The sequence below is a fragment of the Scatophagus argus genome, chromosome 2 (genome assembly GCF_020382885.2).
Source record: "Scatophagus argus isolate fScaArg1 chromosome 2, fScaArg1.pri, whole genome shotgun sequence".
NCBI lineage: Eukaryota > Metazoa > Chordata > Actinopteri > Scatophagidae > Scatophagus > Scatophagus argus.
This window is the reverse complement of record NC_058494.1, coordinates 22,090,825-22,118,807: the sequence shown is the minus strand read 5'-3', so window position 1 is coordinate 22,118,807 and position 27,983 is coordinate 22,090,825. Positions and strand designations below refer to the sequence as shown.

Below are 27,983 nucleotides of genomic sequence, written 5' to 3'. Positions count from 1 at the left end.
TATTTCTCTTTCAAATTAATATCACAGCTCCTGAGCTTCGCAGTCAGTCAGTAGACACTGTGAACTGTGGCTTGATGGGGAAGTGGATGTTTTCTTGAAACAGAAGGCTCTCTCCTCCTCCACCTCCTCTCTGCTGCACTGTGGACACACCCCTGCTGCCCCATCCGACACATTCAGCTGCGTCAAGACAGCCAGCAGCAGCAGCTACCAAACAGGAAGTGACTCAGTTTTATATTAAGGACTGAAGCTGAGTTAGTAAACATGGGGAAATGAATGGATAAGATGGTCAAATTAGTACATTTATCATGTGGGTTGCGCTTTATTTTCTCTCACGGTGTCGCCTCAAGATTTGTTTTCCACAGCAGAATCGTTTTGAACTTTGACTGTCCTTCATATGTGAGTGATTTTGATTGGTTGTAAACACTTGTAATATATATACTTCTTTATACTTCTTTTCACAGTTTATTGCAATTCAATTTTATTGAATTCAATTTTTGTATCACCATATCTTCTGTTTTCTCCTATATGTCTTTTGTTTTCCCCACCTGATACTGAGAGAAGCAAAAATAAATAAATAATAATAATCATAATGACAATTTCATGTTGAGCAATTTTCTGTTTATTTATTCTCTCCATACCGACTCGCATGGCCTTTTATAATAGAAATGTAAACCCTTTCTGCCGTTTACAGCTGGAAGAAAATCCTTATTTTGAAAACTCTGACCGGATGTACTAATCGTCGGTGGCGCTTTACGCTGCAGGGAGTCTGCGCTCAGGTACGGCAGAGCATCACACTCAGACGGAGGGAGTGGGAGAGAGAGAGGCTGCGCACGGACAGATATTTATAGCCTAAAGCGAGGCTGCAGCACAGCGATAAGGCTTGGGACCGAGCCACAGACAGACAGGGCTTAGGGACAAGAGGACACGTCAAAATGAAACAGTTCCTCTCGCTAGTTTTACTCGGGGCCGCGGCGGTCACTCTGGTCAGCGCAGGCGGCACCGACGGCGGTGGGATCTCCTTCGAGTACCACCGTTATGAGGAGATGCGGAAGGCGCTGGTGTCCGTGTGGCTGCAGTGCCCGACCATCACCCGCATCTACACCATCGGCGAGAGCTTCGAGGGCCGCGAGCTGCTGGTGCTGGAGATGTCGGACAACCCTGGGACACACGAGCCCGGTCAGTTTTACGCATACGTAAAGTCTTGCTTCTTAATGCGGTGAATACGCACGCAGAACCCTGCTCCCTTTGTCCCCGCTTTTGCATCACCGCACGCTGCGATAACTCAAACACATCACGCACGAATGCGCATACAGTAGCGGCGTGCTGATGCTCTCGTTTGTGTGTGTGTGTGAGGGTTATTCAGACACGACCTGTGCGGCTGCTCAGATGAGAGGAGGAGCGCAGGTGTGTCGCGGTGGGCGCAGGGCCTGCTGCATCACTTCGGAGGAAACAAGAGTGATAGAGTGAGGGATCAGCCACGCAAAGCCGCCATTTTGCTGGTTGATAAGGATCTCTTCGTGCTCATCCCGAGTCGTGATTCTGACAAACGCATCCCAAAGGGTCACGCCGTGGTTAAATTGGCACAGATTAGCACAGATTTCATGAGCATTCAAATGGAGAAAGCCTTTGATTGAATATTAAATGATGAGGTTAGTGCAGTTGTGATGTTCCTTAGTGGAGCTGGGTTATGTTATGATTTCCCATCATCCCCATCACTCTCCTTCATACTGTCAGGACTGGAGGAAACCATAGAGTGGAAGAAGTGATACGAGATGTCTTGGTTTGATGGGCAGTTCATACACCAGCCACAAGAACTGCACGTATGGGTAACCAGCACCAGCATCCTGTTCTTCCTTTGGTAAAGTCACACCTGAGTAGAGGAAAAAAATAAAAACACATAAAGTGTATTTCTAAGCAGCAATACTTATAGGTACATTTACAAGTGCAGCGTTGCCTTGAATTTCATGTGATTTGTTTTGCAATATTGGTTTTCATGTTAAAAGGGAGCTGTTTGTGCCTGGGCTTCAAAAGCTTTTTGGAAATGTAGGATGGGCCTGAATTATGTCAAGCTGTTTGTGTGACGGAGGCGAACAAAATCCTCCTGAACGTTTCTTCACATCTTCCCTACTGGGTTTTTATCTCAGGCTGGAATTAAATCACACTAGATATGATTCAGTTTGAGTCTGTTGTCTAATCTTGAATTCTGGTCTCCATCTTGAGTCCAGTGATTGTTGGACTGTGAAAACATCAGGGACGCTGATGGAAATACGTCCAGGACTTAATCGTTTAATCCCTTGGCAAAGTTTGACATGTAACATTTTAGGACAATAATCCAACATTGATAATATTTAACCACTCGATCCAAAACAAACTTAAAATGTTATGCACCAGCTAGAAAGATTGAAAAGCTCTAAAAGCGTTAAAGCTATGGAGCAATAATGCACCTTTAATGGATTAGCCTGAACGTCTGGGAACGGGTCAGTGATTCCTGTCCAGCTCTGTCAACAGGAGATTTAACAGTGACTTGCTGCAGGAAGTGATTCATTTCCATCAAGTAATCCTGAAACAGCCCTAAAAAACACAAACAAAAACAAACTGTATTTGTCACACATATAGTTTGTTTCAACAGTATGTGTCATATGGCAGTTTTGGTGTAAAGGTGTATTTTCTTCTCTGGGTGTGCTTGTGTGGTCTCAACGGTGCACCACAGGTTTTGTGAGTTTTGCAGCTCGCATGGTCACGGAGTCTAATGACCATATGGACATACTAAATAAGCCTGTAATAGTGTGGTGGGCGTACGCAGGCATGAGTCACAGTAGCGTCGTGGAGCCCTTATTACTACCAGATGAGTTTCCAAGCTGCTGCTTCACCAACAGGGTGAAGCAACCCCCCTCCCCCCCTACGCCTCCTCTTCCTCCACCTCTGCTGAGCAAAACATCCATAGCAAGAAGGAGGGGGACAGGGAGAAGAGCTCCAGAGACTGATAGGGCAAAGGAGAGGAGAGTGGATGAAAAGAAAAAGACGATGGTGTCGGTATCCGGGGAGGAAATGATAAACATGTGTGAATAGAATCTTCAAACACAGAAAACACCTTTTTTTATTTATTATTATTATTTTTTTTTAGCTTCCCTATAAGGTGCCTAAGGTGCTTGCCAAATATTTTATCTGACCCTGCAATGTGCTGAAACTCTAAGGTGGAGCCGAAATAGCGGTTGCCGGGGCAACAGATCGGCTTAGTACGCTGAGCTGGCTGTCAGGTCCTGGTTGGCTGGTTGGCTGGCTCCGGAAGGATGACGGTCTTGAGCTCATGCATCTGTCAGTAAGCAGCCATCTGTCATACACTGCGGCACAGGAAGTGCCTATAGCCAGGAGTGTAAACACGCTGGTTACAGATTAATATACAGTGCATGGAGAACAAGGGAAGTGTTTGAAAGTACAGTAACTCAGTACTTTTATTAAAGTCTGTGATCATTTTTGTATTAGGAAAGGAACACATGGTTGTGAGTAAAGATAAACCCACCGAGAGTAATCACAATCTCTTCAGCTCAGTGGTGCTTTATAGTGTCTTTAGAGGCACAGTAGACCAGTCAAACTCACACCCCAAACAAATTGGGACCAGCATATCACCAGAGTAACTGCTAACTGCTGCTAACTGTAGCTGGCAGATGGAAGTGCTGGAACCGGCACCAGGAAACCGGATCCAGTAGAGCAGCCAGCGGAATCCGACTTAGCAGCCCTCTCAGTGAACGCAGCACCGAGGTGATATAGAGCAGCTGGGACCAGGACTCTGACCCCCGGAAGAGGGAGGTTGGACATCAGTCAGCAGGCCTCATGTCCAGAGGCAGGGCTGCCATGTTTTCAGTTTCGTTTGGCGTGAGGACGATTTAATTAGCCACATTCACCATTTTAAAACATTCATAGATTAAAGTTGGAAGCCAAAAATCATAGATGATGAATACGTTTGGATGAGCAGCCAACCTCCAGATGTCCCAGCCTCAATCAGGAAGACCAAAATAAAAAAAAAAATGGATGTTCCTCCAGAAAGCTGTTAATTTCAGAGACTGCTTTCTTGCTTCCTAGAGAATTTGTGGACTAATTTTATAGCCAAAATGTGGAGTCAGAAGGACAAGACTCTCCGGAAAATCTGTAGGGTTGGCCAGAGACTGCTTTTTCAAACGCTGAATGAAAAGCAGACGAAGGAGAAAGGCACATTGTTCAAACACAGCGGGTCCCACAGGATAATTTTATCCAGAAAACAAACAAATTTGATTTTATTTAACCAGAAAGCCAGTTGAGGAAATAGAAAAGAAGGAAAGTGCTGTTCATAGCCGACCAATTTGGCTCTTACTGATTATGTCAGAGGTGCTTTTCACAAATACTTATAAATACCAGAGCATGATGATAATCTCTTAGCTGTTAGCATCACATTACTAGCAAGCATAATTAGTCAAACCTACACTGACTTTGAAATAAGTACTTTTTAACAAACATTTTGAACAAATTTTGACCAATTTGTCACAGCTGCAAAATTAAAGAACAAAGTGAGGTGAAACTCTACGTACCTAAAAGGTGTTTTTGGCTTTTGGAGAGGTGTGTGTGTGCACCTCTGTCATCTAAATCCACACACACACACACACTATGTGATTTGGGCTCTGAAAAAAAGAAATGATGTTCAGCCTTCCACCTATTTGACGTGATCATATTTTTCATGACTTTGGGGCTTCCTCTTATTTGGCCCGAGATCTGAGAGGACGTGTTGTTGAAGTGCTAGAGGCGAAGGCGACCGGATATCTTTAAGGTTGTTGAAGATGTTTCACCTCTCATCTGAAAGGCTTCTTTAGTTCTAAGACTGATGAGGGGAGTCCCAGATATTTAACCTCCAGGACCTGGTACTCCTCATCAGTCTCAGAACTGAACGAGGTGAAACGTCTTCAACAACCTAAAAGATATCCGGTCGCCTTGGCTTCTAGCACTTCAACTGCTATGATGACTGAGAACCTACACGGACATACTGAGAGGACATGTTGTGTGTTATATTAATGTTAATGAAAAATGTGAAATTATGTTCTATTACTAGATTTCACCATTGAGCTGCAATGACCTTCAGAATTTGCATAGAAAACGAGGGCCTGCTAACCTGAAAACCAGGTGCTGGGAACCTACTTTGCTCTGTAACATCATCAGATTTAATGTTTTTCACTGCAGGAGAAAATGCAGCCTGAGGACGTGTGAAAAGTGTTGTGTGAGTCTTATGTTCAATGCATGAGGGTTGGCAGCCCTGACCAGAGGCTTCAGTAAGTAAATACTTGGATGGAGTAGTTTTACACTGAGGTATTGCTACTTCTACTGGATAATACTTGTTTGCTTGTTGCAGCAGTGTCATATTTGAGCACACAGGTGCTTAAAAGGAGAACTTCTCTCCAGCGAAATTGCCTCTGGCTGAACCCTCATGTCTGGAACACATTTGCAAGGCTTCTAGTACGAGGAGAAACCCTATCTTGTAATGGGTTTGCCTTTGTCTGAAGCTGAAAAAAAAAACATGTCAGTATGAGGCACTGCTCCATCCAATGGGCTGCAGCACCATCTCATGTGGTGGAGGCGCTCGACTGTTTTATCAGACGACAGAGGAAGTATGTAATCCCCAGTGAGCACGCACACAGATGCCCGGCTAAAGACACACTACTGCATGTGGTCGTATCACATGACGCATGACGTGCTCGGTATGAATTGAAACACAGGTAGACGTGAATTTGGGAGTACACATTAAGGATGGAGGAGAACAGAGCAGCGCAGAGTCCATAGTTCATAGTTCAAGCAGAGATAGTGAAAACAGCTGAGGAGGGAGGCGGTGGAGATAAAAAAGAAAGGAATGATGATTGCAAAAACGTTGAATGGGAGTGCAAGGGTGACGAGGGAGGAGGAGGAGGAGGAGGAGGAGGAGAAGAAGAGCGGTGGTCCAAGAACGTAGAGGGAATAAGGGAGAGTCAGAAACGGAAGCAGGATGAGAGGAAAGGCCAAGGCATCAGCCAGAGGTCATTTATTATACATCAGACATCTGCATGCACCCTCCCCCTCCCCCCTCCTCCTCCTCCACCTCCTCCTCCACCCTCCCCCTCCTCCCACAGCTTCTTCTCGGCTCACCGCTGTGGGTTATTTTCCATTTTTTTTTCTGTCCATTTTTTCCTTTGTTTTGGTTACTTGGCCCCTTTTTTGATGAAAATCTTAAGGTTTTGAACTGTGTTTAAATGCATCAACTTTTGCATCACCATTTTCTCGGTTCCACCATTTTACATTAAACTGTTTTATACACCAGGCAAGGTATTTGGTATGTTTTGTTATAATTTGAAAACTGATCCATCCTTTTATCATATTTCTATTTGTTATTTGAGCTGGTCTTGTGCTCTTCATCTTCTGTGTAATATCAGATGTCAGAGCTGGCTGCCATTCAGAGCTACCAAACTGCTTTGTATGAGTGTGTGTGTGTGTGTGTGTGTGTGTGTGTGTGTGCGCGTGCTCACACACACAAGCAGGGGACAGACAGATGGACACAGAGTGAGAGTGTGTTTACTCAACATCCCATTTGATTTGTCTCTCTGAGCACCTGCTTGCGTCTGTGTTGCCACGATGACCGAGAGCACTCGAATGCGGTGCTTCCCTAATGGCGTCGCAGCGGCGGTCGTTATTACACGGTCGCCTTGGAGACCGCATTGATCACCTGCCATGCACCTTTGATGACTCCTGACAAAGTGTAGGATGATGCAGCTGCTTTCGTTAGCCTCAGATGTGTTTTATCGACCCGTGGACGGCAGAAATCACCAGGGAGCAGCTGTGCTACATGACACCTTTACGCACATTAACACGATGAACATGGCTTAAGTGCATTACAGATCCCTCACCGAAAAGAACGTGGGGTTTTGGTTTTCACATATGTGAAATCTAGAGAAAGCAGACAGAAGGAGAGGAGGTCCATTCACTGAATAACACAAAGTACCAAAAATATAATGATGCAAACCTCCGCCTTCAAACAAACATGCATGTGAACCAAAACCAGGCTGTTTGGATAACTCAGCAGGCATTTAAAAAATAGTTTTGCAATCAAAATTTTAAATATTGTTTTAGTTTTAGACTGTTGGTCAAACAAAACAAAGACATTTCAAGTCATCATCTTGTCCTCTGGGAAAGTGTAAAAACTGTGATTATTCACAATTTTCTCACATTTTCTGGATTAAACAATGAAGTGATTGTTAGTTGAAGCCAAAAAAAAGGAAGGTCAAAACATTGCATCATTATATATTTCGCAGCTTTTCTCCTTTTATGCTTCCCTTGTCCTGTAGGCCTTCCCGGTTTGGGTTGGGTTAAATGTGCCTGCGTGCATTTACACTCATCAGATGCTGTTTTACATCTGAAGGAATCACCCGTGAGATTAGTTTCTCAAATGAATACACATTTCATGAACGAACTGTCCCAACACTGCGTGTGCCCGTATGTTAAATGGGGTTTCACATGTGAAAAAACACACACGTGTGCTTTTTCTTCTATACTTTGAGTGTGTGGTTATGGGTGTGGACAGGAAAATCAAAGCTCGGGGAGGTGCGGACAGTCTGACAGAGAAGAGTGACAAATTGAGGAAAAAAGGGTGAAGAAACTCTGGAGGGGAAAGGACATTTTGATTTGTTCCACCTACGTATTGATGCGTCACCCTCTGCATCCTTTATTTGTGTACGTGTGTAAAAAGGGCAAACAGAGTTGTTACATAAGAGTGAGTTGGCAAAAATGATGATTATTGACATTAAAACAAAACAAGTTTGCCAGTGAATTAGCATTAGCATTAGCTGTCCTGCTTTGGCCCAAAACATCTTACATTCATCAGTATCTACATATGTTGGAGGAAGGAAGGGTCTCCAGATACTGAGCATCTGCGTAACGGCTTGAATCATAGTAACTCATTTAGACTGAGTTCAACTTCAAAGTGCCCTGTATGTATGTGTATGAGTGTGTGAGTGTGTGTGTTTGACAGCTCTGTCAGGCCTCTGAAGCCTGTAAAAACCATTCACCCACGTCAGGACAGAAAGAGTTAATTGTAGTCTTGAAATCATTAGTAGCAACTCGGAGAGAAGCCAGATTTGAGTGTTCAAAAATAACCTGACTGCCAGATGTGTGCTGGGCGGTGTGTGTGTGTGTGTGTGTGTGTATGTATGCATGTGTGTTACTCACTCGTGTAGTCACTAGGATTATTTTATAGACACATCAAACACTCGAAGAAAATTGCTAATATGAATTCAGAAGATGTAAACGTGAAAATACTAACACACATGTACACTTGCATGTTGAAGTGTTGTCTTTGCACAGCATGTTGGCTTAATTTAAATGAGGTGAAAAATGCAAATAGGAGCAAAAAAAATCCCTGTAAGAAAATGAAAACACTTACATAAAAGCCCCCCTATAAAAACAGGACCCCTGCTACAATCTAGCCTCAAACACACACACACACACAGTCATGTTTCCATCACTTTTGGGGACATTACATAGACTTACATTTATTTCCTGGAGGCTTAACCACCACCTAACCATGACAATAAACATTACTTGGCTAACCCTAACCCTGACCTTAACCTAATCATAACCTCAGCCTAACCTTAAAGCAACTCTTCTCCCTAATAAGTAAGGCGGGTCCTCACAGTGTGACTGTGTAGATTTTTGTCCCCACAGCTACAGGAATACACCCATACACACACACACACACACACACACACACACACACACACACCCCACAGTATCTGCTGATCTTGAGCTGCATTTCATAACGGATCTGAACATAGTTTAGAGAAGAAAGGAGCTTTGTGTAGCTTCTTATTGCCACTTGCCTCTGTCACATGTGTGTGTGTGTATGTGTGTGTGTGTGTACATTGGCATACATGAAGGGTTTTAGAGAAGGTTAGACCTATGGTCATTAAAACACAGCTTTACTGAGCCTACTGATATCAGTAGCACTCAAATGTGAAACCAGTGTTTCCCATAACCTTCAAGGGAGATGCTGGTTTTATACCTTAAACGAAGGTAATGATACATGGACACTATTTCTGAATTGTTTTTGTCATTTATCAAGGAAAAAGAAAAAGTTCTTTGGTGGTGGAGGAGCAGATCTGATGTGTCAAATGTCTGAAAAGCCCGTAGATGAACTTTTACTGCTAAAATATTATGTTTCACGAGTGAAACATGAACTTCATATGTGTTTATTTTATAAGGGAAGTGACAGCATCAAGGGTCCCTAATGTTGGAAGTCCCTGTGGTGCTGTCTGATCCCAGACCTATCACTCCACCAGGATGCTCTACAACCAAGATTTAGGCATAACAATCTGTGACAGCGGCACTTAATATAATCACAGTATTTATAGCCCAAATGGAGTCCTGGACTGCAGTGGTCAATTGTGTTTAACCTTTCAGCTGATGAGTCAGTGTGTCTGTCGCTTCTGGAGTGTGTAGATCCGATGTTACAGTGTAAGTGTGTGTGTGTGTGTTAGGTAATGTCTAACAAATGGGAATGCTTATCTGTGGCCTTTCCACCGTCTCAAAAGAAATGTTTGTTTCCGCTTCTTTTTAGAAAGATCGTCTTTATGATTTTTCTCTTTGTCATCATCCGGGCAGTTGGTGTTTTTTTTTTTTATTTTATCCATCCTTTCACTCTGCGCAGACGAAGGTTGAATACATAATGTAGAATTATCTGTTTGCTCGGCCTGTGACGCAGTAACACATCAAGCGTCTCTTTGTTCCCTGCAGGTGAGCCTGAGTTTAAGTACATCGCCAACATGCATGGCAACGAGGCCGTGGGCAGAGAGCTGCTCATCTACCTGGCTCAGTACCTGTGCAACCAGTACCAGCAAGGCAACGAGACCATCATCGACCTCATCCACAACACCCGCATCCACCTCATGCCCTCCATGAACCCAGACGGCTTCGAGAAGGCCGCTTCTCAGGTGATTACACAGCATGACAAAAACACGTAAAACTGATCCGTGGATCAGACAGATTAAGCTCAAAAGACGATAAACATTGACTTTAAACGCTGGCTTTACAGCAGCACACATATACAGCAAGATTAGTGAGTGTTAAAGCTGCAGACACTTGTTTCGCTTCTCTTCACTCCTGTGAATGTCTTAACGTCATCTCCTGCTTCCTGCTCAGCCCGGCGAGATCAAGGATTGGTTCGTCGGCCGCAGTAACGCGCAGGGGGTTGATCTTAACCGTAACTTCCCTGACCTGGACCGCATCATCTACATCAATGAGCGGGAGGGTGGAGCCAACAACCACCTGCTGCAGAACATGAAGAAAGCCGTGGACGAAAACACTAAGGTACACAAGGACACACGCTGACTCAGACAAGGCTGCTATAGTTTAGAAAAACGCTACTTAAGTAGGAGAAAACAGTACATTTATTTGTTAGAGACTGTTGTTAGGTGCAGATTAAAAAAACGTATAGTTCTCCAGTCGGTAAAGCAGCTATAATGTGTGTTTTTATTTAACAATGGATCAAATGACAATATAAAAAGAGTCTGACAACATTAAGGGATGAGTCACATGAATGAACCTGCAGCTCTCCTCAGCTTGACTTAATGGTGGCTTTCAGCTCATTGTTTAGCCCACAAAAGACAGACATAAATTTGGTGAACATAGCAGAGCATTTAACAAAGCTGGAAGCATAGCATTGTCCAAAATGTCTTGCTATGCTGAAGCATTAAGATTTCCCTTCACTGGAAGTCAGGGGCCGAGCCAACCAACCAACAACCCCCTTAAAGCCCATGTTCATTGTCATGAAGGGACGTCTTTACAGTTTGATGTGTTCTAATAGTTCCTGTGTGGCACAGAGGAATACATTACATCAGGCTATGCTTCATCAATAGGATTAATTCATCAGTGGTTTCTAGAGATTTGTTGAAAAGAAGGAACATATAGAAAATCTCCTTTAATTCTTTGTGTGTGTGTGTGTGTGTGTGTTGAATGTGGTAACGTTTCACATTCAGAAATGCCTCATTGACTTGCTTGCAGGTTCAGTATGTATTTTTAAGTATGAGTAATTTATGATTTTTATTTTTTATTCTTTTGGGCAGCTGGCTCCAGAGACAAAGGCAGTGATCCACTGGATCATGGATATCCCTTTCGTCCTCTCAGCTAACCTGCATGGAGGAGACGTGGTGGCCAACTACCCATACGATGAGACCCGCACTGGTACATGAACTCATATGTGGCTGCACAACATGGAAAACACTCTGCGTTCCTACTCTGACTGTTAAATCTTATATAATCGTTCCCCTTGCTCTATGTGAGATTATCTCCACCAGTTAAGTGAGACAAATATTTGACCTGTAAACAAAAAACATTTTATTTGTAACCTCGTAACTCTTAATTTGGAGCAGATGGCATAAGTTACCTCCTGCGGCTTCCTGCTCGTTATTAGTCAAAGTAAACAGAACGTGTTTTCGCAGGCACACATTTAATAAGTTGCAGGTGCAGGTGTTCGCTCACGTCCTTATCGCAGTCGGTGTCTAAACGTTGTGCACTTGCTTGTTCCCCTCCCTCTCGTTCTTCCTCTCAGGCTCCACCCATGAGTACAGCGCCAGTCCGGATGATGTGATGTTCAAGTCTCTGGCAAAGGCGTACTCCATGTACAACCCGGTCATGTCCGACCCTCAGCGACCCCCCTGCCGTAAGAACGATGATGACTCCAGCTTCAAAGATGGCATCACCAATGGAGGAGCCTGGTACAGCGTGCCAGGAGGTGAGATGCAAAGCTCCCAGTGGTTTTGACGAGCTGCAGGTAAACCGTCACCTGGGCTCATGCATTAAAGCTGATCTGGTTGACGATGATAGTAATGTTGATGTTTGAGATTTACTCACCACGACCTCTGTTTGGATGTGATCCCTGTCGCTTGCCATCCCCATCTTTTTCTCTCTCTTTTATTGTTACATAATCACCTAAAGATTTTTGATAAGGATCAGTTACGTTTGGATGATAAAGAACCGTGACCGAAACAAGAAAGTAGGGAGACGTTTCACAGGTGAAAGTTGTCAGTGCTCTCAGGTGTACAGGTTAAGCAGTGGTGACACTTTCCACAGTATCCTGAACACATCTTTGATGTATCAGTCCTGTAACACTATATATGCTGTTGTATTGGACTGACCCTTTATTGAAACAACAGTCATATATAACTAATGTGTCTAATAAAACAACAACAACAAAAAAACTGTGAACAAAATCCAACCCATTATAGAAACTTTCTGAAAATGACCAAAATCAGACAATATCTCTGCCACTTTATCACATTAATGTCAGTATAGCACTCATCCCTGTTTTTTTTTTCTATTACAGGAATGCAGGACTTCAACTACCTCAGCAGCAACTGTTTTGAAATCACTTTAGAGCTAAGCTGTGACAAGTTCCCCAATGAGGACACGCTCAAGACCTACTGGGACCAGAACCGCAACTCACTGGTCAGCTACATTGAGCAGGTAGGCAGCATACCGGGAGAATATACCCCAGGATCTTATGTGGTTTCACTGGTGAGGGCACCATGCAGCCCTAAACAGACACGTTCCCGGTCTTTCCTTTGACCAGTCTTTGATTATTACTCTTTATGTGTGTGTGTGTAGGTCCACCGCGGCGTCAAGGGCTTCGTGCGCGATCTGCAGGGCAACCCGATTTCCAACGCCACCATCTCTGTGGAAGGCATTGACCATGACATTACCACAGGTATCAGCATCCACTGCCAAGTCACTCAATCCTGCCACCATACCTGCACTCAATTCCGACTCAGTCCACTGACACTGTGGTGTGACGTGAGAAGTGTGATAGAAAGGTATTATACTGACATCTGGTGGACAAACTCTGTAGTGCACCACTCTTTTCGGCAGCTGAGTATTATTTGCACCTGCCCTTCATATTACAGTGATAGTAAGACACATTCAAAACACTGTGTTGTGAGGATCTACTGGATGCTCTGTTTATCGCTCACTGACATGTATTAATGAAGAAATCTATATTTTGTAGCCAAAGATGGAGATTATTGGCGCCTACTGGCTCCAGGAAATTATAAAGTGGCAGCCTCTGCCCCAGGATACCTGACTGTCATCAAGAAGGTGGCTGTTCCCTACAGCCCTGCAACCAGGGTAAGACTCCCAGTGAAATGCCTCACATCCCTTCATATCTACAAAATGGTAGCTGGCAGAGATGATCCCATTGGAATAGGATTTTAGATTCCCTCTCAGGAAAACTGCAAAATGATTGTAAATATTTTAATATTAGAGCATGTGAGTATGTAATAAAAAGTTAAGTAATACTTACAGAAGTATTAATGGGAAACTGTAATGTGATCACTGTTTATGTCCATTTGGGGTTTAACAACATAAAAGGGCATTTAAATGTACCATAGGGGAGGAGTAAGATTTACTTTATTAAATCTGTGGTTATCGATCTTTTTGTCTCGTGAATGTTAAAAACAAAGCTTGAGAACACTTTAATTTACTTACCTTACACTGTCAGCAAATCTTTTGAATGTTGCCTGTGTAGCCAAAGAGTTGTACAGCTTATTCCTACATCTCATTATTGTCCAAAAACTATTAAAGCCAAATATTTTTTTTTCCATCCTGCTGCCAGAAATAGTAGAGGGCCAAAAGTTCTTCCATGGCTGAGAACAGTCCCTGGCAAATCCACTATTTACTCTGATTAAGTAATGTTTTCTGAAAACACCACCTTGCTGTTGTAGAGCTTAAAAGCATAGAGACTTAAGAATTTAAAAAAATCAGACTGTATATTTGTGACCTGATTTATGTCTTAGGAAGGAATAGGTTTGGGGTACTTGTAGGGTAGAGAAGTTGGTAAGTACTGACTAATGCATTGGCGGTGTTGGTCTTTTCAGCGGCTCTGGTAATAGACAACGCCTATTTATTTAATTAATTTGAGTTTAATAAGAAAAGTATACAATAAGACACAAAGAATAAGGAAAACTCTTTGTAAAAAATGTCCGGTAACATCTCACCTGTCATCTGTCCCCTGTCTTCAGGTGGACTTTGAGCTGGAGTCTCTGATGGAGAGGAAGGAGGAGGAGCGGGAGGAGCTGATGGACTGGTGGAAGATGATGTCAGAGACGCTGAACTTCTAAAAAGCGTTTGTCTGGCCGACGATCAGACTGTCCGCACATTGGTGTAATATATTCGACATTCTGTGTGCCCGTTCACTCTAAGAAGAATATAATGTCTCTTATTTGTTTCATTCTCTTTCGATTCTTATTTTAATTGGTTATATTGTTTATTAATGTAACGGTTTGCCTCAAGCTCCTGTAGATTGTTTGAATATCCTGCACAAACGACACACAGACGTATACTGACGGACACAGGAGGAATTTGCAGGTAGTCTGATGGCAGCGAGATCGATGTTGACTTCTGTGGTATTGTGTTCTTTATTGTACACGTGATTGGTAACCATGGCACCCATCTATATAACCAGTGAGTGACTGAGTAATTATGTATGTAAAAGAGAAGTTTACATCATTACCACGTAGCCCTGTCCGTAATAATTTGTCTTTTTATTATTATTATTATTTTTTTACTGTTTTAAATGTCTCTGTTTCTCCAGGCTTTAGTACAAATCCACAAACACGCAACACTAGTAGTGCACACACACACACACACGCACACACACATGCTGTTTCTCTTTGTTTCATTCGTGTAAAAGAAAAAATACAACACTATAGTTTTGAGATAATCAGGGACATTAAAAACACTGTTAAAAATAAAAAAATCACTGTAAACATTATACTGTAAACAGTCTATACAGCCAAGCTTGTTTTCTGGTATGTTATTGATGTTGGGATTTCTTTTTTTTTTTTTTTAACTGACCGCAGCACAGCTTTGATTTGAGCACAAGATGAATGGTTATAATATATACTGTATTTATGAGCCTAGGTATAGCAAGAAATATGTGGTTTTTGTAACTAAAAAATAAAAAATAAATAAATCACAGAAAAACAAGGCCATGACACCCATAAATCTGTCCACCTCGGTCTATCCAAAGCCATTCCTTTGTATGTGCACTACACAGGGAATACTGTGGTACATAAGGGGACTGTGGGACATGTAGAAGTTGGCTTTCAGTGCTAAGCTAACACTGATCTTCTGAGTGGATTATATGGATGCTGTCCACCTGCTTTGAGACCACAGAAAGAATTTATTGAATGTATAGCTATGGAAAAGGTTACAAATGTAAATGATGAACTTATCAATAAAGCTCCCCTCTTTATGTTGTCACACTGCAGTCCTGCCTGCCTCTGTTTTCAGCTCGTTCAGATGATAGCAGCCACCACAGGAGGATAATGAAAGTGTCCTGTATGTGTCAGCAGGTGTATTGCACTTCTTAATGAGGCTGAAGGGAGCACACCAGTGAGGATAAAGCCTCATTTTATCTTAGTTAGGATGAGAAATTCCATTCCTTTATTTATTTATTTATTTATTTATTATATATCATGATTTGTCCCTGTCATAGCTGAAGTTGCAGTTTAGTTAGTTTTATTTTGAAGTTTTTCTCCTCTTGTGTCTTACTTAACTTTCCATTTCCTGTCTTTGTCTGTTTTCCCTCCAAATTTGATTGCTTGCCCCGCCCTGATTGTTTTCACCTGTGTCTCATCCCTTTTGTCTTTACACACCTGTGCTGTCAGTCTGTCTGCACTCCCTCCTTTTGTGTGGTTGTCTGGATTATTTCTTTGGACTATTTTTACGTGCGCTTTTGTTCACTTTACCCTCCATTTTGTGATGCAACCGAACAGTCCAAGCAAACTGGTTTAGGAGGAAGACCTGGTGGTTCAGTTCTGGTCCCTGCAGTCTACATGCTGAAGTGTCCTTGGGCTAAAGTTAACACTGAGCCCCAAATTGCTCCTGATGGCAGCTGAATGAGTGTGTGAGTAAATGCAGACTTGTGTTACAAAGCACTTTAAGTGGGCGGTCAGACTAGAGAAGTTGATGTGTTAATTTGTGCTTAAAAACATAAAAGTGCTCGTAAACAATTAGCAAATTACACCTTACTTCTTTAAAGAAGTAAGATTCACTGCTTCCTTTGACTCGACTGGTGGGTCACAGACGGGCAGCAAGCTTTGACCCGTGTTTACAAACAACTGAAATGTTCTACATATTATACCTTTAAGATTATTAATTAAAACAGGAGAAAACTTGAAAGGTATGAAAGAAATTAGAAGGGATAAATGATTATTTTGGTGATTTTTATGTTCTTTTTAAAAATAATAATAATAATAGTGAAAAGTGAAACGAGATGGTGGTGTTATTAGTAGCTGCAAAGTATATGTAAGACTAACATGATACCATGTATTGTATGGCAGCATAAGAGTGACATTATCACAGCACTGAAGCTGTTTATGTCCACCCCTTACAGAACATTCCTGTGGGATTCCTGTGATGTGGAGTGCTGTGCTGTAATGCTGATATTCCACACACTGTGTACTCTGAGGTAATGTACAGCAGGGTAATCTACCGCAGATGTGCCCCATGCTGCTGGCTCTGAGGTGACGTGCCACAATGTAAACCAACACATTACCAAAGAGCAGAGCAGATGGTAAATGTGCAATGAACTTTTGAATTGCAGTACATTTACTCGAGTATTGTATTTAAGCATAATTTTTGAGGCACTTTAATATTTCCGGTTCCTGCCGCTTTATACTTCTACTCCACAACTTGGAGGGAATTATTGTGCTTTGTACACTGTTACATTTATTTGAGAACTTCAGTTACTTTGCATATTTAATTTAATGATATAAAATACCATCGGTAAGTAAATTATGATGCGTTCTTATAGATTAAAATAAAACTTTACTTGTCCTGGTGGGTAAATTCACATGCTGCCCTGCTGACAAACTTTATAAACTACCTTTACCAACTTCAGCATTAAAATGATGAACACATTATACACATTACTCACACAATGCACATTATTCTGAAATTTGAAATAATGTTAGTTATTTGAAGAAGTTATCTTTGGCCCTCAGAAAATGTGATGGCAATTTTTTGCTATTTTCTTGTACTTAATAGACCAGAATTAACTCTTGGCGTGAGCGAGCACACCATCACCTGTGCCTGTTCAGTCTGGGTGGACGGTGCTGAAACTGGAAATAGGCTGGACTAACCAAAGGCTGTTAATTTAAGCCTGACATCAGGTGGATCATAAGTTTTCGATCACACAAGTAAGATGAATAAAAGAATAAACTTGAGTCAGCAACCCAGTGACCATCTTCAGTCATCACGAGTGGATATTGAGAGATTATACTTGTAGGATGCCCTCACTTGTAGAGAAGAAATCCTAATAAACCAAAAAAAATAAATAAACACTAGCATGGAGACACACTGTTTAATCAACATGTCCCTGACTCGGCTTTTTGTTAATCAGCACACAAAACTGAAAACACTTGCGCAGGCTTGCAGGGCTTTTAAATAGAGAAACAGCAGTGACCAATCAGGGAGAAGGTGTCGAAATGATATGCCAGACTGCGTGAGTGTGTAAAAATGTTTCTTAGTGTTATTCAAGAGTAACTTTATATCTGTCTCGCTGTGCGCTTCTGCATTATCAGCGCATGTGGTTGTATCCTCTGGCCTAAAACTGGAATGGATTGTTACGGGAGTGTATTGTTAAGTATTCACCTCCTGTCTCTCTCTTTCTCTCTCCCTCTCTCTCTCTCTCTCTCACACACACACACACACACACACAGCAAGGGTGGCACTTTTAGTCCAACTATGCAGTTGAATCAGCTGTTTTAACATTAGATGCTAACTCTGCAGATCAATGGCCTCTTGGTCTATTTGTCATACTGGCACTATTAGCATCTGCTATTAGCATCTCCTCATCAATACCATTGATCAGGCTCCTCTGGTTTCAGAACAGGGTGGGACACAGAGGAGGCCTGGGCAGAGTGAGAGAGATTAAGATATTAATCTGATGAGACAGTCAGATGTGATGTTGGATAACTGCAGGAAAAGTATTTCAGAATAAGAGGAAACAAGTTTGCATCATGTAAACAAATTTTTAAGACTCGAGCAGTTTACAGACACTTTGGAGTTAACAATTTAATATTTTTGACTGTTAATAATTGTTCTGTTTTCAAATGTTTCATAGACAAAACAGTTGATTTATTTGTATTTAGTTCATTTTTATTGACTGCCCCAGTTTCCATCACTTTAATTATTAACTAAATGTTGTCAGCGGATTCCTCAGCGTGAACTCGGCATGGGCTAAAAACTCTAGAAACCCTTGTTGTTATTGTTCTTGTTTTCCTTGCAGTTTACTTTTTAGCTCGGCATCATTGCAGGAAACTGTGCAGCAGCACAACACAAAGCATCTCGGACGAGAAGGACTTTTTGAAAGAATACATCATCTGTTATTTGGTTTTTAATACGTCAAAGAAGAGTTTCTGTTGCACAAAAACGTATCTCTCTTTGTCAGAGGTCCATCTTCCTTTTCCATTACTCCTTTAATCCTGCAGATGACAGTAGTGTGCTGATGAGCTGACAATCACTGAGATGAGCATGTCATTCAGAGAGCCGAATCAGGCTCTGCAGCGGCTCTGTAAGGATCCACCGCATGGTCACCCATCATTATTTTTATGTGGATTTGAGCTCTTGAGTCACGGGAAGTGGCTGCTTTTAGATGTGGAGTTTGTGAACTCTGTGAATGTTCCTCATTAAAGAGTGGTTTCCCCTTCAGGGCCCACCAACTCCCAGAAATTCAAAGGGGTTGCAGGCCCATCGCTTCAGCAACCTCAGTTCACTGGAAAATTTGATTTGTGTGCAAAAAGGGGAAAAAAACAAAAACAGAGTGAACTTAATCTGATTCGTCTGTTTCGTACAAAAAGGTGTACAAAGTTGAATTAGCATCCTTGAGAACATCAAGAGCTGTTGAGAACATGAAACGACGCATCCCATCCTCTGGTTGGTGCATTGTGTGTGTGTGTGTGTCCCTGAGTATGTGCTCGGTTACTTTACTTTCAGTCGGGATACACTTTTAACTTTTCTGTCACCGCAAAAAGCATAAATAGCATCCACAGATTTTTACATTTCTGAACTTTGTAGTCTTCAGTCCTAGTCGAAGATATTGCTTGTTAATTGTTACTGTGGTGGTCGTGGTGGTGATTTCAGGGGATATTTGCACTAATATTAATACTTAAACTATCTGAGCTTGAACCGGAAAACATCAGTCAGAAAATTGCTGTGCTGCAGAGCGTTTGCGCCACTTGAAAGCTTGTAAAAACATGTTCACAAGCTTCCGTTTTCAGAAAGTCCGATTTTTGTAAATAGGGATGTCCTGCAAAACATCAGTTGTTGGTGAGCCTTTTTTTATCTGTAGGTGATGTAGGTTTACAGGTGGAGATCAACACCCCCTTCACCTCCTGTAAAGCATCTACTGAACATAAGCGAGTGAGATTTTTTGGTTTGTTTGTTTTTGTTTTTTTTAAAAAGGAACACACACACAGTCTTATTTCCATCATTTCAGAGGAAGATTTCTTAGATTTACATTAATTTCTTGAAGACTTACCCAAAACATAACCACTACTTGCTTAATCACTTAACCTGAACGTGATCTTAACCATTGACTTTCGAAGTCAAGTCTTCGCCCTAAAATTTATTGGTTTGTGTTATGAGGTTTTGTGTTTCAGCCCCAAAAACAATGCGAGTCCCTCACAGTGTGACCGTGTGAACAGATTTGTCCCCTCAACATGTGTAATACACACACACCCAATCTAAGGTCCTCGCTGCTTATTTCTTCAGTCTCTGAAAGGAAGCATATCTGCAGGGAGCAGACACACACACACCCACAATCACACAATCCTAAGTTCCTGATGAAGTGCTGTGTCAGCAATGGGACTACTGTTTACATTTGCATGCACAGACACACACACACACACACACACACACACACACGTACGCAAGTACATACATACAGCATCAGAGCATTCAGAGCAGTGAGATGGTGTGAACAGGAGGATTTAGTCTGCTGTAAACTCGGTTCTCTCAGCCTCCTCCTGCTGCAATGAAAAACGTCCAGCTCAAAAAAATATTTTGGTGTTAAGTCTTCGAATGTTTTTTGTGCCTATGAAAACAAGAAGATGTTCATTCTCCAACATCAAGCCAACACGAGATTTCCACTGTAAACGCATGCAGTATGTTCACTTTTTCTCATTAAATTAATAAAAGCTGTATTGAAGGATTTCTTTTTGTAATGAATTCAGCAACATCTAATTTTAAAAGTGCTACAAAGGGAACAGGACAAACATTGATGTTTTTGGGTAGCAGTTTCCCAACTTTTTCATATCAAAGACTCTGTAAACTGATGCAGATTACATCACAGACCTCCACATGGTAAGAGTTTGTCTCTGGTCTGATAAGCATTTGCTTTTAGATGTTTCATTACAGAGAGTGTTTAAAACCCATAAGTAAAATGGTCAGAAATTCTTCCATTGTATCACTTGTGGATAAAATTATTAGGAAAATAAATTGTTCCTCTTTAGTTGCGGACCCCCTGGAGCCCCCTCAAAGACTCTTCCTGCACCCCACTTTGAAAACCTTATTGGCTCACCAATCTGGCAACCTGCATTGTAGCTGGTGATGCAAAAGTTGGGGAGGCAGATTGATCATCTTTGTCAACAAACAGTGACAGATAGCTGCTCTTGAAGTCACCGTTATTGTATGGATTAAGCAAGAAAGATGAATCTAAATAATTAGAAAGCTGCTTTAGACCTATTGGACGGTGTACTTTGGTTAGAGCCACGCTTGCTGTTCCCCATGTGTTCATGCTATGCTACCTGGCGACACCAGCTCCATAACACACAGACAAGACTGGTATCAATATTCTCATCGAGTTCTCGAAAAGACAACAGAGGTTTTCCCCAAAATGTTCAACTACTCCTTTTAAACAGTGAGAAAAATGTTCTTTATCTATTTCTGAAGGCAGGGTGAAATCTGAGGAGAAAATGTGGAACAGAAGGATGACGAAAATCAAGAGTTTCTGCGCAGCTTCTCCTCTCCTGTTTGCTGCTCTGCATCAGTTCACTATCAGGTGAGGATGTTCTACTACATGGCAAAATCCTAATCCCATCTTCTCTGTCTCTTTTCCACTAAATTCTCCGTTTTCCATCTGTTCCTGCATCCTGCGTTCATTCTTCTTCTCCCCTCGCGGTTCTTAACGGGTGGCACAGAGACAATGGTGGCCTGTGTCGTCTACCCAAACGCACGACCAGGTTCATGAATGTGAGCCGCGAGCTGGCACGTGCACGCCACCCACGCCGTCACGGCCGCATGCACCAACACACAAGAGGCAGCAGAGGAGAGAGATGAAGGTGGGGAATCTGAAGCCCGAGAGGTGCAGAAAAGAGGAAATAAGAGCGAGAGAGAGAGGGAATGGCACGCACAGCTTGGCATTTAAACAGAGGATTTCCTCTCTGTACCTTGTCTTCCCTCCGTTCTTTCTGTTTACAGAAGGAGAGACTATTTCACATCGCTCGTACGAGTCTAGGAGCGTGTTCGTGTACGCTATCTCCACGAACCCAGGACAACAGCAGTCGTCATTTATATTAGAAATAACTCAAGTTTCACGATGCATCTTCACATCCTTCATGGGGGTGTGAATCGAAGCATTGATTAAAAAGAAGGCTTAAAAGAAAGCTTTGCCTTAAACTGCTTTAAAGTATGTACAAGCACCTTCTAATAGTTTTTTTTTTGTTTATTTGGTACCAATAACTTTTTAATAATAAAGAAATTAAACTGCTTAAACATTTTTGGAGCTACTACACAATAGCTCAGCATTATCATCCTCTGTTGTACTCTGCTGTGGTGTCAGCAGTCTGTCTTCCTGTGGCATTTTAGCCAAAAGGTGATGGATGTCTCTGGCCACCCCTTTGCTCCCTCCGGGGGAATTTCATAAAACATTTAAGACACTATCAGAGTCAGCAGGCCTGAGAGAAAACATTTTTTTTCTTACCTCAGGTATTCTTATCATTTCTGCCCTTCCTCTGTCTCCACCTTTTATCAACTTACTAATGTTTGAGACAGCATACCTTGTAGAAAAGGTTTGTGGGTTGTGGTAAATTGTTCTTGGCTCCATCACCCAGAATTAAAAACAACATGAGACAAGTAATGAGGACGGAGAGCAAAAACATACTGTCCAAAAAAAAAAAAAAAAAAAAAACATGGCTGTGAAAGAAAAGACGAGCTGGATGCCCAATCCAGATTGCGAAAGGGGCATAAAGAGGCTTTGCATGTAATTGAGTTTGGCAGGAATGGCTTGCTTCTTACAGTTTTATGGATCTTCTTTCTTGAAGGATGAAAGCTCCTTCAAACACTTGGAAGAAGTGGAAGTGGTGTTGTAGGGACAGCTGGTGTGGCTAAGAAAAGGTAATTGAATAAAACATCAAAATATTGATGAGATAAGTTTTTAGATGTATTTTTGGTATATTAATGAGCAATTTATAAAATAATCTTTCAAATAATCATAAAATTTGTCGTTAGAGTTTGATATTCATACTGAAGGGTACGTAGATTTAAAGTTAAACGAGTGCGGCGCAGACCTTGAGAATTTGAACCACCGCATGTAGAATTGATGGGAAAGTGGGTTTGAGGACAACAAAGCTAATAATAGGGCTCCTATACCTGCAGACTACAGCACTTGCAGACTGAGGTTCCTCCTGTGTGTGTGTGTGTGTGTGTGTGAGTGTGTGTGCGTGTGCAGCAGGGAAGTGGAGTTGGAGGTGGTGGTGGTCAGTGTGCCGCTTCAGAGTGCTGGCGAGGTACTTTCACAGAGTTTCAGAGACGCACTGATCGATAAATGCTTTAAATAGGGACACAAATACCTGTGCACAGCATTAATCTCAATAGCTGGATCCTATTTGAGAAGGAAGCATTTTGTTGTATAGATTGGCTGGATGGCAACCGCACACAGGCACAGTAAGTGGTTGGAGAGGCCCGAAAGCCACTCAGTGCCTTTGCTGGTGTTAATTAGCAACCGCACAGGAGGGAAATCCAGACCTCAAACGCATACACTGTTGTATAGAAGTATTTTCCCCCTCCTCCACACAATACCTCAAATTTTAGTTTATTAAGTTTAAGACTGCTTCATCAATCCGAGACACTGACACTTATTCCACAAGAATATTAAATAGCTCAGCAGTTTTTTTTAATACATTTGACCAGTTAAAATATAAAAGCTGACTCATAAAAGTGATTCACATGAAGACCAATAAACTAGGCAATAGGTATGAATTAAATCCTTAAAAATGATGCATAACTTGGCAAACGGGCAAGTATCACATCATTCAAAAGGACCTAAATCTTTCTAAACAGTCACTCAACACCAACATTTCAGACAAACACAAAACAAGAGATGACCTTCTAACCTAAGTCTTCAAAACCTTCTTGAACCGATGTTTAAAACCTTCGAACACACTATGGAGGTCTTTAACAGCCAGTGCTAGAGACTCCATCTCTTTGGTTAAGATGAAAATATCACAAGTGACTCAGTTGCTAACATGAGGTTGACATTTATGGTTTCCAGTGAAATGTCTCAACAGTCGTCAGAAGTTCAGTGAGACTGAGCCCAAATCATATGTTTACATTACATACCATATGATAGTCAAAGAAATGTGAAGGGTTGAATCACCATCAAATGTTGCATGATGACAGCAAAGGTCTTCTAGCCATAACAAAATACATATTTTAAGCCAAATGATCTTCCCCAAACCTAATCAAGTTGTTTTGATTTCACAAACTTACCAAACCGTCGCCACAGCATTACAACATCACAAAGCGGATTTATTTGCAATAGTTTAATAAGGCAGATTTATGTGTGTCCTTTTAGAAGGCACAGCCAAACCATTTTGTCATTTAATTTGGAGAACTTATTGAATTTGGCAAAAACACTTATGTCCCAAATGTAAATATAACTTTGGTGATTCTTGGAATTTTTGTGTTGGACCATCAGGTCAAATTTTTATCCAGTCCACTACCAAAGAGCAGCCAAACTAGTGGCAGCCCCATCAGCCTTGGCAGTAGGCCACATTGTGCTAATTAGCAAAAATGCTAGCCTGCTAAATTAAGACTTGAACATGGTGTGAATCTGCTAAATGTGAGCATTAGCATACTGAGTTTAGCATTAATCTCAGGTGTCAGCATTTAGCACAGAGCTGCTGGCCTGGTTGTGGACTCTTAGTCTTGTAAAACTGAAATTTCTCACCAATTCATATCAATGTGAAGCTAATTGAAGATAACTGAAGATAATCTTATGACAGTCAGTCATTTCAGCCTGCTGGTTTTTGCTCCCTCCTTCCTCATATTAACCAGTTCTTTCATCTCGGCTGTTAGGGTTAAACTTGTCAGCTGTTTCTGTGACAAAAATCATCAGGAGTGTGTTGACCTACGCTAACTAAACTGTGTGTGTGTGTGTGTGTGTGTGTGTGTGTGTGTGCTGCCTCCAGGGGATTTGTGTCCGTGCCCCAGGCGTGTGTAGTGGACAGCTTGCGGCTGGATTGATAGAGTGACGTCAGCCCGCCGCTACCTCTCCCCGAGGGCAGGATTAGTCGGGAGCTGCAGGGACAGCGCTCCGGTAATCTCCCGGCAATAAATGGGGGGGAAACGGGCACGTTCGGATCTGCCGGTACCGAGTGACACCGGAGGCCCCCCGTGAGAAGCCCTGAGAACCTCCCCCTCCTGCATTTGAAGTATGACGGGCCGCTTCGTGACGCTGCAGCAAACCGAGCGGGCAGGTAAACGCAGCAGGTAAGCTCGTGGAGACGCGGGGTGAACTCGTCTCAGGAGGATTTACCTTGGCAAGGTGTTCACAGGCTGCACCGCTTGTCTGTCACCAGCTGCTGCTGTTTTATTTTTACTGCCTGTCTGCCCTGTGTGTGTGCGTGCGTGCGTGCGTGTGTGTATGCGCGTGCGTGGTGCACTGGGGAGATTATGGGTTGGTTGTTGACAACTTCACAGACCGTGCAAATTTAGAGGAAAAAGATGCCAAGTTTAACTGGCGGCAAATGTTCTTAGCTCAGTTTCTCGAAAAGCGTCTTTGGTTTCACGCACACACACGCACAGTAGAGTAGAGGATCCTTTGGCGTCGTCTGCTTGCGGGTACCAAGAGGATGCAGCGAGTGGAGGATCGTGAACCCACATGAACTCAGTCCAGTCATCTGTTGTTGACCGACCTCCTACTGGTAAGGTTAGTGTTTATGACAGATTAGAGAAGACATCAAGGCTGAATGACAGACCGATGTAGCTCTGGACAGAAAAGTACTTCGATTTACCAACTTTGCTGAATTTACAGGGAAAACCTAAACTATAAAGAGTAAAACTATCAAAAATAAAATTCAAAATGTTCAGTAGTCAAAGTGCTGCTTTCAGGTTCATCCCGCCTCGGAGATGGTGCTCTCCTGTGCTCAGGCCTGACGCGCGCCTCTTTTTTCTTTTACGCACAAGGCCTGATTAACCCTAATTGTTTAAATTGCAATTAAAGTACCCTGAGATCTCCTTCCATACCTCTCCTTCTCGGACAGAAAACGAGACGTGAGGAAGTACAAGGACGGACTCGACATGATCGTAAAGGCGACCTGGTCTGCGTAGGCCTGTAGATACAACCGCTCGGCATTTATGGTTTGGCTGTCACCTACTTGGCACCTGCCTCTAAATAACCAGATGACACCCAGCATGCATCGACTCTGATAGATACTCAAACCCACAGGCCAATTTGTAGAATTTGTAGCCGCCCTGTTACTTTTACCGCTACCGGTTTTTCAGTTCAATGTATTTTACGAATCACTGTGAAAAAAAAGGGTTCAATAACATGCGAAGATCAGTGCGCGCTTTCTGCTGAGAGATGAGAGGGGAGCTCCCGGAGTGTATTAATCACAGTGGGTTGTCCGAATGTATGCGCTTCGGGGCAGAGTCTCTGCCTGGAGTGTGTGTGTGTCCGTTTGTGTGTGTGTGAAGCCCCATAAAAACGGAGCAAACACTCTGAATGGAGGACAAAGAGGAAAGTTTTTGGTTGTGCACCACTCTGGTCAAACAGTACGGGTATCTTACGGTGTACATGTAGGCGGTGCGTTGACTCGGGTTGAGACAGAGAGAGAGAGAGAGAGAGAGAGAGAGAGCGCGCACCGCACGGGACAGAGAGAGAGAGAGACATTGCACTGCACGAGGGAGTGTGAGACAACCGCTGTGGTTGAAAATATGCGAAGCGGATGTTTCTCGTGTGAGCAGCAGACACACCGCCGCGCGTCTTTGCGCTCACAAGATCACCCAGTCCTGATCCCGACCCCCTCCACCCCACCCCGATCCCTCCTCACCGCTTCCCTCTCTTGTTTATCCCACAGCAGCCTCACCTGCGAAGCCACAGCGGAGGACAGCGGAGCTCCTCAGCGGACACTTTGCTGACTGACAGACCGAGATCTCAGTGCACTTTTACCATGGAGGAGAGCCGGGCAGAGTAACTTACAGCGGTCTACAGTATCCACAGGCAGACCGTCAGAGAGAGCGCGATCTTCACAATGATCCGTTAAATTCCTGCCGCCGATGCTTTCTTTGGAGAGTGGATTGACCATCTCCTAACAGCAGAGGAGACGACCAGAGAGGCCTTCACTCGTGTATTTCGGTCTTCAGATGGACCTAGTGCCCTCGGCACTGGCCGCTAAGATGCGCTGGATCACGCTGGTGCTTGCCGGCTTGACTTTCTGGGGCAAAGTGACTATTTGTAACTGTTTCGACTACGAGGAGGCAGACTATGATTATTATGAAGAGGAGAGAACGGAGACCATTGACTATAAAGACCCGTGCAAAGCTGGTGAGTCTTACCCTGTTTCAGTTCTTAATCATAGTGGGGGAAAAAGTGTTTTTGCGCGTGTGGTCACGGTGATCTGCCCTCATGCGCTCTGGCTCTGATGTTGCACGTGTATGTGTGTATGAGAGATGACAGCGTGTGTGTGTGCGCGCGCGCGCACGGGTCCAGACGCCCCTCGTTCCCTACCCTTCACAACCGATAAGTCAGCGTCGTTGGTGATCCCGCGAGTGGATGCCACGTGCAGCCCGGTGACGCTCCCGCTAAGTCCGTGTCCTCCCGAGATGCACACGCACACGCACAAACACACACACACACCCTCCGTGCGTGCATCACCTGTAAGGCAGCATTTTGGCTGAAATGTTGGCAGGCTGTGCATACGCGTGCAGGTTTGTGTGTGTGTTTGCGCGTGTGTCCAGATGTGAAATCAACCATCAGCGAAGATGAGAAACAGCTGGACTCAACTGTATCAAAACACGCACTGATGCACGCTCTCTGCCTCTCTCTTCCCCTCCCTCTCTCTCTCTCTCTCTCTCTCTCTCTCTCTCTCTCTCTCACACACACACACACACACACACACACACACACACACACACAGTGATAAAATAAAATTTTGTTGGACATTTCGTTGTGTGTCTGGGAGCTGCTGCTGTAACCACATTTGGTCTCATAAGACATACAGTAAATGTGCGTATGTAACGACAGGAGGAGCATCTATATAGGAAATTAATTCCAAATGAATGTGTTGATTGTGTCAACAAATTGTTATTATTGATTCAAATTTGGCGTTTATACATTTAAAACATGATGTTTTTTTTCCTCAGTATGTTAAATGTCTTTCATAGGTGTGTGTGTGTGTGTGTTGTGTCTTTGTGTGCTCCACCCAAATGAACTCATGACACAAAGCCTGGAGATTCACTTAAGATTTTATGCATTTCCTGTATGAGTCTAAGCTGTCCGTCTTCTTTCTTCTACTACTTATTGTCTGTCTGGTACTGACAGTATTAATTGGTGTCCAACCCATCTTCTTACAGTCTGAACATGTTCAGTTCTGATACCAATATGATGCTTGATTTTCAGTAACTTCAGGTATCATGTACAGAAATACAGAAGAAGAAGAAGA

The 27,983-nt window shown here is 42.8% G+C and overlaps 2 protein-coding genes across 9 annotated transcripts in view; both read left to right on the top strand.

Moving 5' to 3' along the window:
* The first annotated feature begins 756 nt into the window (after positions 1-756).
* On the top strand, positions 757-15,297 carry cpe (carboxypeptidase E). Its single transcript, XM_046370535.1, has 9 exons — positions 757-1,176; positions 9,778-9,974; positions 10,183-10,350; positions 11,106-11,223; positions 11,591-11,773; positions 12,365-12,504; positions 12,646-12,745; positions 13,043-13,161; positions 14,055-15,297. Exons 1-9 carry the CDS (start codon positions 933-935, stop codon positions 14,151-14,153), a joined length of 1,368 nt encoding a protein of 455 aa, XP_046226491.1. The 5' UTR covers positions 757-932; the 3' UTR covers positions 14,154-15,297.
* Positions 15,298-20,058: 4,761 nt separating this feature from the next.
* The window catches only part of tll1 (tolloid-like 1), a 53,047-nt gene continuing 45,122 nt past the window's right edge, over positions 20,059-27,983 (top strand). Inside the window, exons 1-4 of one of the 8 annotated variants that reach the window (XM_046418589.1) lie at positions 20,059-21,100; positions 22,362-22,434; positions 24,510-24,797; positions 26,400-26,866. In XM_046418589.1, the coding sequence (XP_046274545.1) occupies positions 26,686-26,866 (181 nt within the window). In that variant the 5' untranslated portion in view covers positions 20,059-21,100; positions 22,362-22,434; positions 24,510-24,797; positions 26,400-26,685. Of the gene's footprint in view, positions 21,101-21,172; positions 21,381-22,361; positions 22,435-22,750; positions 22,827-24,509; positions 24,811-24,976; positions 25,250-26,399; positions 26,867-27,983 lie in introns of those variants that run through there. The other 7 variants (XM_046418580.1, XM_046418597.1, XM_046418606.1 and 4 more) reach the window with 7 other exon arrangements.

Coding starts and splice junctions, on each gene's coding strand:
- cpe (XM_046370535.1), top strand. CDS start 933: ATGAAACAGTTCCTCTCGCTAGTTTTACTCGGGGCCGCGGCGGTCACT. Junction 11,224..11,590: donor ATACGATGAGACCCGCACTG/GTACATGAACTC, acceptor TCTTCCTCTCAG/GCTCCACCCATGAGTACAGC. Junction 11,774..12,364: donor CTGGTACAGCGTGCCAGGAG/GTGAGATGCAAA, acceptor TTTCTATTACAG/GAATGCAGGACTTCAACTAC.